General features: G+C 31.9%; 1 protein-coding gene across 1 annotated transcript in view; it reads right to left on the bottom strand.

Annotated features, from left to right (window-relative positions):
- Positions 1-11,475, bottom strand: part of ADAMTS20 (ADAM metallopeptidase with thrombospondin type 1 motif, 20) — a 206,105-nt gene that overhangs the window by 53,669 nt on the left and 140,961 nt on the right. The window contains exon 29 of the mRNA XM_011936079.1: positions 856-1,023. Within this exon, the coding sequence (XP_011791469.1) occupies positions 856-1,023 (168 nt within the window). The remainder of the gene's footprint in view (positions 1-855; positions 1,024-11,475) is intronic.

The raw sequence follows: 11,475 nt of genomic DNA, 5'->3' as shown, positions 1-11,475 counted from the left end.
TCAGTCCTCAGGAAATTATTCCAGCTATCTTTTCTGACTTCTTTCATGGCTTTTGTCTTCTCAGTATTTCCCAAGCTGGTGGTATTTGACAGTCATTTTCAAATGCATGCCTACTCGAATTTAAATTTTGATCTCTTTTCTCTGAGTATGCCAAGTGGTATCAATTACCCTTCTTTTACAGGCTAAATTGTCAGCCTGGGTCTCATCTGTTTATCAACTTCATTTTTGGTGAGTCTTTTCATTCTAGCACAGCCTAGGCTATCTATCTGTGACAACTCCCTAACTCTCAATCTCTGATTACAATCCCATCTGGAATTTACCAGTCCCTTCTCCAGGATTCAATCTTAGCTAAAATCCAAGAGTTGGGGGTAGAAACAAGGCAGTTACAAAATGTATCATCATATATATTTTTCTGTTAGACTGCAGAGAATAGTATTATGATTATCAGTAGCCCCTGCTAGTATTCAGTAACACAGTTTCTTGTTAAGTTTATAGTCACAAAAATCAAATGACTAGGCTGGGCGCAATAGCTCATGTCTGTAATCCCAGCACTTTGGGAGGACAAGATGGGAGGATTGCTTGAGTCCAGGAGTTTAACAATAGCCTGGGCAACATAGCAAGACCCTGAATTAATTTTTTAAAAAATCAAATGACTAATTTATTATTTAACTATAAACTTAGCAAATGTGTTAACACTGTTTAGTATTAATACTAACAAAGCATAGTGCAAAAAAGTACATAACAATACATTTTAGAGAAGTAAAACATTAAAGGTTATGAAAAATAAGAATAAATTAAGATTTTCTTTTTAAATACAAAAAATACATATATAATTATAAAATATACATCATATACCTCATTCCAGCTATTGGCTTTCCATGAAGGGCATCTGACAGATCTACAGGCTTTGTGAGTTGGAGGTTTCTGTACTTGACTGCAATTTGTGTCTTCTAATTTCCTTTGGAATTGGTCAATGCAAAACACTTCACGGTACTTTCTACCTTTACCACAAGAAGCTGAGCACTAGAAAAGAAATATGAATGCACTTGATTCATTTTCTTCTTGATTAATTTAAGCTTATCTTAAAGAAGTACAAAGTGTAACAATCCATACATAATTGCTTTGATATTTTTATTAAGATATACTCTGGTGTTTCTAATTAGCAAAAAGTTAAAATTTATCAATCTGCTCTGGAATATCAATTAACGTGAATATTACAAGGTAATATGATTACATTTTTATAATTTATTCTACAAAAAATGTGTTGATTGTCTACAATATACCAGGTACTCTTCTGACACACCAATGCTTTAAATCTTTTAAGGTTAGACTATCCTCAACTAACTCCTTTTATCATCCAATAAAACTTGCATTCAATTTTGTAGAATCAATACCCATTTTATTTTTATCTCCATATGCTTTTCTATACTGTAAAGTATGTTTTCTATATTAAAAAATTTTAGTAATCTCTCAGTGCAGGAAACAGTGATTGAGAAAGCAGAAAATTTATTTTTTTTAGCATCATTTCAATTCAGGTTGTTTTTTGCATCAGTCTGGAAGATGTCTTTCCCTACCATCGACCCTCTGATTTATTTAGTAAACAAAAACTAACTGAAATATTTTTTAAAATATAGGTAAAATAACGATTTCACTTCATTTGTCAGTCAGTTTTCATTTTATGAGTGAGGACAGTGCAATGTGGTAGAAAGCACTTGGGCTCTGGCATTGAGTACCACTTCTGCCACTTACAGCTGGGTAACGTTAGGCCCATTTCATAAGCTGTCCAAGCCTTGATTTTTATTTTTCATTTATAAAACATGAGTAGTAACATCAACCTTACAAATTTGCTATGAAGATTAACATGAGATAAAGAATATGAAATGTCTAACCCAGACCCTATTACACTTGGTAAATCCTCAGTAAACATTTAGCTTCCTCTTCTACCATTTTCCTTCATATAGTCTCAGAGAAGATATTGACAATTTTAGCATGGTATATGTACCAGGGGAAAGCTAAGCAAAGAAGTCATGGAGTCCAGACAACCTTTCTCATTCCAACAGTTGGTATATGGTTTCATTTAGAAACTATATTATGCATTTTATGCATATTGTGAATTCCTAGAATATTAGACTATACGGACTATTTGATACTCAAATAGTTTAAACTTTTAAAAAATGAACAGTCTGGAGATAATTTACCTTTTTATATTAGCAGCAATATGCTGCAATAATGCATTGATTATTAAGAACTATTATCATATCTTAGATGTTCTCTACCCCTCCTCCACCTCATTAATACTTACAGTCATTCCATGCCACTTAGAACACACTTGGTTCTGTGAAAATCTCTAATGGATCTTCGTATGTTGTATTAAGATACATTCTTTCCTCCTATTAATCTAGACCTACCTATATGCTTTATCATTCCTGACCACGTATCTTGGGCACTTTCCTTGCCTGTTTCTTTTCTTCATTGTTTACTTTTCAGAGTATAACCTATTATATACTAAAAAACATCAAATATTATTGAGTGTCAAATATATACTAGGGAGTGTGCTGACTACTTTGAGCATGTATATGTTCACACATGGAAGAATAATTTTCCCCAAAATAATACTTTTAAACTCTGACCTTTTGAACAAAGGAAACATTGATTACCCCCTCTGCTAGTCACTTTATTAAAAGGTAATAATTATTGCGAATAGTCACGCAAAGATTCATTAAACAGCATCTCTTGCTTTTGCTCTTGATGTATCCTCAAAGTGCTTATAATCTAAATGATACACATCATCTATGAAGTGAATTATACCAGTGTAGGTCTTAATATTGCACTCAGTGAAGATCAGAAAAACAAAAACACTACACGACACTAAATACCATTAAAAGGATACAATAAAAAATGTGATGGAATTTAAAAATTCATGAAATGTAGCCATTTCTTTCTAGGATATTTGTAAGTGCTCAAAGAGAAGGTAATATTTAAATTCATTCTTGAAGGAGAGGTAAGTTTGTTGACAGACAAAGGTGAATGGTCTTATATCTATGTTTGATATGACTTATCTAGACATTGTCCAGGTGTGTCTGTTTTGTAAAATTCCCAGAGTTCTTTTAACAATGCCAAGAATCCAAGAATCAGCCAGTAAATATACAGTAACTTGTTGATATTTCTGATAAGAATTTCCAATTCACTTACAAAGTTATGTAACGTAAGAGGGGACAAGTTAAATTCCAAATTCTAATTAAGAATTCAGCAATGCATTTCGTCTATAAGCATTATCTATGAGTCGAATGTAAACTCACACATGTAGTACACTGCCAAAGTTAAGAATTATTTTTCAAGAAACTGAATAGTCTTCTACTCTATAACTTTAGGTCATCTTTGCTTCTCTCTCTTCTTTGTTATTTTAATCCACATGAATCTATTTTTATCAACCTTTCTATTTTATAATTTATAAGCATATTTTTATGCTTTTTTTGCTCAAGAGCTGACAATGACTCTCTTATTGTCTTAATAGCAAGTCAAACTTATACTCCTTGCTTTCTTGATCCACCAAATTTTAGTCAACATGCCTTCCCAACTTTATATTTTGCTGCTTTTCGCCATGCAAACCTTTGCTCCCTTTAAGCATAATTGCTTTCTCTTTAATGTGACATATTCGCTGAAACACGGGGCCTAACTCATTATTTCCTTTCCCTAGACTAATCACTTCCTCTAATAATTATCCTTAAAGCCCTAATTCAATCCCATGTCTAGAGTAAATACACATCAATCTTTCACTTCCCTGAACTGTTCTGAGTCCTACCCTGTTTTTAGCACTTCATCATTTTCTACATTTTCAACTTTAGTCACCTGCTTCATCTACCCAGCTTCCTGGAGGTCAAGCCCTTATAGATCACCCATATCACATACAAAGTGGCATGTGTAATAACTATCAGCTGATGGACGTTGATTAATGGTATAAGCAATTTTTAATTTGCTTTTATTAAACTCTAAAATAATTTACTTAAAAATTTTAAATTCCATGAAATATATTCATTGGTTAAAAAACCAAAAGTCCTCTAGGAATGATAGAAAAAAATATAAAATCAAAGAATTACAAAATAAATTATGCTTTAGATATGCTTAAGTAAAGCTCTTTTTCTCCAAGATCTGAAGAGGGTAAGTACAGATTCTATCCTCGAGATTTAAAGAGGAATAAGCCCAGCATTTTATCATATTTGATGAAATTCCATCTGGGGATTTCTCTAAAATAAAACAGGACATGTTATGCAAAGAGTTATGTTTTAGTTGGAATGAGGCATCCATAGAGTAAACAACTAGTGATACCTTCCTTTCGATCCACAATACATTCTGAGTTGTAAGGATTCCACAGAATAGCCCATTTGGTAGGAATATTCAAAGATGCAGTGTTTTCTTCTGGTATCCCAGCAATCTGTTGTTTTTTTCCCTCTGTTTTATAACCCTGACACCATCATAGTCTTCTGAGGTTTTATTTAATGCTGTGTAATTCATTTCTAGCATTCTCATCAAAAGAATTTTTCTTGACAATCAGCCCTAGTTCCCTTAATTAGTCTTAAACTCTTGCTGAGATTTTTTTTTTTTTTTCCAACGACTACTATGGAACAGTAGATACAATACAACCCATTTCAGAAGTAGTGATACTAAATAAACATACAAGTGCCCCGAACTGATAATTCTTATAAATTAGGTGAAGACAGATGTCCAAGACAAAACAGGGAATCTGAAACAAATGCAAATTTTGCAAGCGCTGAAAATGTAGTTCCCTCTAACATGATAACTTTGGAACAAGTATATTTTTATTTTTAGAGAAAAGCTGTACATAATTACAGAATAAGATTACTTACTTCTCATTTTTAGGTGTGGATTTTTTTGTTTATATATAGGATACTACAGAAGAATGAGTGTATTGACTTAATTTGTGGGAGTCTTGTCGATTAATTCTGGAAACTTAAGTTGTAAAACAAAATAAAATAAGGAAATAAAATTCATTTAGCTTTAGTTCTAGGATGGAAGTCTTGTTTTTTTTAGGCTTCCCTAAACTATTATATTGATCTGGAACTGTATCCTTTCTGACAGTATGGGGAAACATACAGGTACTGGTTAGAATTAATATGTACCCTAACTAGTAATTATATACCCCTGAAAAGTAACTGTTACAGTAGTCATGCATAAACTGTGCCCTTTATAGATTTTACAAGCTAGATAACTATAAGTAAGTTATTTAACCTCACTAGACCTTCATTTTTCATATGTAATATTGGTAAAATAATACTTATTTCATATACATCTCTGGGTAAAGGTAAGATGAAAGGCATTTTTTTTGAAGAGAGAAATAGCCAAACTAAGAAAACTCTAAAGACATCTGCAATGCTATAGCAAAATGCAAAATAAAATAAAATAAATAAAGAACTAAAAGAGTAGTGCAGAACATCACATTGATTAGATTCAGGACAAGATTGAAAATGTCTCCCATAAAGCAAATGGAATAGTGAAGATGCGACAGATAGAGAAGAGATGGAGAGTTGACCTATGAATGTTGCTTCCTGGAAAATACTCTGTTCATTCCCAGCTCAAGTTATCATATCATTGCACATGCATCATATCATTTTCTCCCACTCCAACACGTTCACCCATTTCATCCCTACGTACTTTTCAGTGGTGAGTTTAAATCTCATTTCCTTCTCAAAACTCCCTTCTCTGATGGAGGATGTCTGATATCCAATTTAGACGAGATTAGGTAGGGTTCTTACAGACTTTTTTTTAGCACCCTTTCTCCTTTGCTATACTCAGTACACCTGTAATTGTCTGTTCTATGTCTCTTTCCCTTTCCAGACTATAAAATCTGCTGAGAACAGACATATTGTAGGGAAACACACGCACGCACGCACACACACACGCGCACACGCACACACACACACAAATAGCACCCAGAATCACTCGTTTTTAATTTAGTATGTCACAAATCATTCTACCTTTCTTTTACAAGGAGGAAATAATACCAATGCAGCATGAACCATAGGATCTTGCATCAATTTACTGACCAATGTTTATCTGAAATAGTAGATACTCCTCTGGCACCACATGAACTGATTTAGATGGTACATTTCCAATGTAATAGTTATTTTACATAGTAATGATCATCCTCAATTTTAGCTACAAAAATCCTTAGTTGGCTATTTGAAAAAAAGACCTGAAGTTTGGTGTGTAAAAAATCAAGTGAAATTAAAATTAAGAGTAAGCATTATTTATCCATTGGATCTTTTAATTAAGCTTGGCTAGAAAAGTAGCAAATATCCGTTTCATTTGCTACTGCATAGCTTCATCTATGGATGAAGGTATATATATATTTGTTTTTATGTTAATCATCTAAACTTTGGTTAAACTTCTAAAAGAGTATCAAAACTAATATTTAATATGCTAAAAATTAGTCTTTGAAACAATATTAGAAAAAGGCTTTGACATCAACTGTAAGTTTTATGCTAAATATTTTAGTGAGTGTTATGATAAAGTTGATTACTGAGAGAGACTTCAAAGAAAACCTAGTTTACCTTCATACATGTTTCCTTCATATAAATTATTGTGTTATAATTTAAAATTTTCTAAATATGTACATAGCCTAAATTATTGCCAGCTGAAAAAACTTTCAATGAGTGAATTTGACAATGACTCTGTTGCTGAAGCAGAGATTGTTTAGTTATTCCAGGTCAGTCAGTAAGAGCTAGAAGTATCTTACAACAGCTAAACTACTGCTCCTTAAACATGCCTCCACATTTGCTGATAAGAAAAATATTTTAAATTAAATAGAGGCCAGGTGAGGTGGCTCATGCCTGTAATCCCAGCACTTTGGGAGGCCGAGGCCAGAGGATTGCTTGAACCCAGGAGTTTGAGACCAGCCTGGCAACAAAATGAGACTTCATCTCTACAAAAGAAAAATTAGCCATGCATGGTGATGGTGATGCACATCTGTGGTCCTAGCTACTTTGGAGACTAAGGTGTGATGATCCTTGGAGCCCAGGGGACGGAGGTTGCAGTGAGCCAGGATCACCCCACTGCACTGCAGCCTGGGCAATAGAGCGAGACCTCTTCTCTAATAAAAATTAAAATAATAATCAATAAATAAATTCAATTAAACATTCCAAAATTTGATAATATAATTGTAAACATTTCATATGCTTTTTCAAAAACCATTTTAGGGATGGTTAAAAATTATGGCACTTAATTTTTTAAGCTACCATAAATAACCTAACTAGACGTAAACTTCATAATTATCATTTTTCTCCCTCAACCATTTTATTTTAGTCCTCTATTGTTATTAAACAAAAAATGACAATAAGAAAAGACAAAACTGAATAAAAATAAATGAGGTGGCATTATTCAATTTCACTTTGGCTTTTGAAATTTTCTGATTTTTTTTAAAAACACAATCCTTAAGAAGTCATCAAATTATCAGATAAAAACAAATTTTTACTTTATTACTAGATATGTCACTTTTCTTTGTCTGTTTTCTGACAGCAAGGTGTGTAAGTCATTGTTGAAAGTGTAAGCGCTTATAACCATATGGCTGGGTATCATGTCTATCCTATTGCTCATTTTATGCCAGGTATTAGCTAATTTCTGTAGACAACCAAATAAAGCATGCTGAGGGTTCATGCAACCTTTTTGTTTAGATAAAGGTAAACTTAAGGAAACTCACATATTATACATTACAAATTCACATCCACTTTCTCATTACAAACCAGAAATCATTTCCATCAAGATAGGTGCAACTTCATAAGATATAGCATACGATACATAAAATAGAGTGGTTTTTATTTAAACATCCACATATTATAATAGCTAAAGATAATCAGATGTTGGAGTGTCTCTATTGGAACAATTTGAGATGATTAGTTGTGTTTTCCTTAGTCTTTGGCAATTCCAAATGTATCGATGAACTTTTCAACATTAGAATATGTATTATTTATCCTGTTTTTATCTATTTTCAAAATTAAAATATTTTATGCATCTGCAGCAAAGTTAAATTAAAATATTTTAGTAAAAAACACATTATAGCTATTTTTGCTAAAGAATTTTTTAAATGATGTTTGATTATATTAAATGTCTTTAGAACACTATTATGAAATAAAAGATTAGTGTATGAAACAACATATTAAATCAGGAAATGATAGAATTTCAGGTCTAAACAGACCACAAATTAGATATTTTGAGAAATAAAACACTATCATGTGTATGCATCCATGTATATGTCTTTCATTTTTTTTAGAAGCCTATAATAACATTCTTTAAATAAAACAAAGAGGCTATATCTAAATCCAGAAGCCAATGATACTTGTAGATCCAAGAGAAAAGCCCACTATAGGAAAATCTTAGATAAGAGTTCATACAACTACTTTGTAATTAAGGGAATTCCCTAGAATGAAGAAACCTTTTTTAAATTGAGCGTCTCAGTTAGTAGCAAAGTAAAACATTAAAGTAGCTATAATAGAGTAGTAGGATGTATTTCTGCTTAAAACAAAAAAAAATTGACAAAATATGCATATTAAGAGTAGAGTGTCAACTCTAAAATAGTACTGCTACTGTTCCTTTAATTCAATGCACATGTGCTCTAGGGAGTAAGACACTAAATCCATCAACAGGGACCCCATTCATAGTGCTTCCTGAAAGATTATACTTACAGTTGTAAAGTTTAATGGAGTTTGAAAATGTCCTTTTTAACTTGTTACAGGCGTTCTTTGACTATTCAGCTCTAATAAGCCAAGATAGCATTTGGTTTTAAAAATATTTATCACTGAAATATTTCACTCCATTGCATTGCATCTAATCATATTTAAAATTTGTAGATCCAGACTTTTAAAAATTTAAAAATCAGATTAATTTGCAAATATATTTGACTCTCAAAGGAAAAAACCAAATGATTTACAACAAATATATCCAGCAGACTTTCATTAAATTAATATCATTGCAATAATCATATGTAATTTTATATTATTTTGAGCATATATGTATATGTACATACACTCATAATGAATTTACAGCTCTTGGCTAATCCATGCACTTTGAGAGAACTTACATGAAATTCATCTAACTCAATTGGAAGTAATAAAGATAACTTACTATAATTATTAATATTTTCTATATTATAACTTAGGAAAAGTTCTGTAATTATTTTCCCTTTCAAATATAAAACCTGAGGGAAAGCTGCAGTAACTTATGCAAGTATCTTGTACAGAAATATTCATTTATCTCATTTTATAATATTATTTTCCACAACTAACTATTGGAAAGTCAGAACAAGAAATCATCCTAGTGAGTGGGAATTAAAGGACTCAATTGATTGGATTAATTTTCTTCAATAGTAAGTTTTGATAAAGAATCATTTCAAACCTACAAACATTAGTTCTTGAACTTGAGTTTATTTTGGTAGAAGCAAGAGTAAATGTAAGTCTAACTCAAGATGTGAGTACTATTTGTAGCAAAAATACTCAAGAAAAACTGCCATTCATTTAAAGCTTGTAATTTATACTTTTAACTTTCTAATAATATTGTTTGTGTGTACTACAAAGGGGAAATGAACATTTTGGACTCCTCTATAAAATCTGTTTAGCAAGTGGAACTCACCTAAAGAGTTCCTGTTTGGAGTTTTTATTGACTCATCCAGTAACATGAACCTTTACAAGTATAGGGTGACATGGAGAAAAATGGTATGGTTAATATGAGAATAATGCAAGTCTTGTCTATTTTTAACAATTTCTTTGGGGCCATTATTGCAAATTTACTTTTTCTTAATGTTTTTACACAAATCAACTGAAACACTGCTTTTGCAAGAATGTGCGCCACATTCCATTATAAAAACTCCACTCCCATCTTACCCCTGGGAGCCTACATCCAGAAGCATGACCGTCTGCCTTCCTGGGCTGACAAATGTAGAAAACTATTCAGTGTGAGTAGACCATAAAACGATAAAGAGATCAGAAAAATATCTAAAGCATACTTTTTAAAAAAAATATTGTCTTTTAAGGCATTACTTACTATGGTAACATTTACAAATTCTTAAAATCGAGTGCCAACAAAATAGCAGGATTTACCATTTCAAGTTTCCACAAATGTTTTATGTGCTAGCTGTGGGAGTTAACAGACATAAAGCCAAGAAGTTTGCTTTTAAGTAGGGTTATAAAGGCCTAAAAAGGAATATGCACAGAGTACTCTGAGATGAGAAATAAATGAGTTCTATGCATGCTTTGAAAAGAGAAACACATCAGAGTTGAGATTAAAAGACCACACTCACTGCACATATTAATGTCTGTTTTCCATATGTAAAAAAGTTGAGGGAGAATGTTTTAGAGATTAATTTCATATTTCAATGAATTTAAGTTAATTTCTAAGATTTTGCCTTTAATCACACAAAATTATTTGTATCAATATTTAAGTCGGGGTTTCATCATTTTCACTAGTGGAGAGTAGCAGATGGAATAATAATCTAGTAGTAGATGAGATTTGGTGTCAGAGGCCTACAATTGAATCTCGGTTGTCAGAAGCTATGATAATAATAACACCTACATCTCAAGGTGGTTGTGAGATTAAATTAGATAATGTATGAATAAACCTGAAATAGTTCTTGACACAATAATCTAAAAGCATACTAAACCTCTATTCCCTTTTTTTTACTTCCTTTCTCAAATCCTGAGTGTGTCTTTATCAAAAGACAATAAAGATAAACTATCCCCCCCAAAAAATATACTGTAGTTATGACAGAAATGTAGATCCTATATGGACAAAAACAAAAGTCGAATACTATGACACTAAAACAATACGAATGCAGACAAACCTTTTGATAATTAAAAAATATAACTAAAATAAAGAATTCAATATAAAGTTTAAATATTGACAAAGTTTCCCATCAAGTAAAATCAAAAGACAGAAGTAGAAATAGGAAGATAAAAACAAGAAAATTAGAAGACCAATCCAAGAATCCCAATATTCAACCAGAAAGAGTTAAAAAAAAAAAAAATGGTTGCATAGCAATTATCAAAGTGTAATACAACCAATTTTCCCAATACAAATCTTTTTAATGAAAGAGCTTACAGAAAGAATGTCTAGCAAACTAAATTTTAAGCACATTCATAAACACTAAGTCACTTCACCAGAAACTGTAAGAATGACAGGGATAAACAGAAAGGAAATACCAAAAGCTTCAGTGGAACAGGCATGGAAACAAGGGCACATAACAACAGGGCACATAACAATCAGAATGCATTCGGACTTCGCAATAATAGCTCAGAATGCTAAAGTAAAATAGGCAATGCTTTAAAATTTTTGAGGGAAATTATTTTCAAGCTAGAATTTTATAGGTAGTCAATTATTCCAATATAAGGATTGACTAAAGAGAGTTCCAGGTTTGCACAGAAGGAAAATTGTACCTCTCATTTTTTTCATTTTTAAGGAAGATACTGGCAG

The sequence above is a fragment of the Colobus angolensis genome, unplaced genomic scaffold (genome assembly GCF_000951035.1).
Source record: "Colobus angolensis palliatus isolate OR3802 unplaced genomic scaffold, Cang.pa_1.0 Scaffold150, whole genome shotgun sequence".
In the NCBI taxonomy this organism is placed as follows: Eukaryota; Metazoa; Chordata; class Mammalia; order Primates; family Cercopithecidae; genus Colobus; species Colobus angolensis.
The sequence above is the reverse complement of the archived record's forward strand: the minus strand, read 5'-3'. Positions and strand labels throughout refer to the sequence as shown.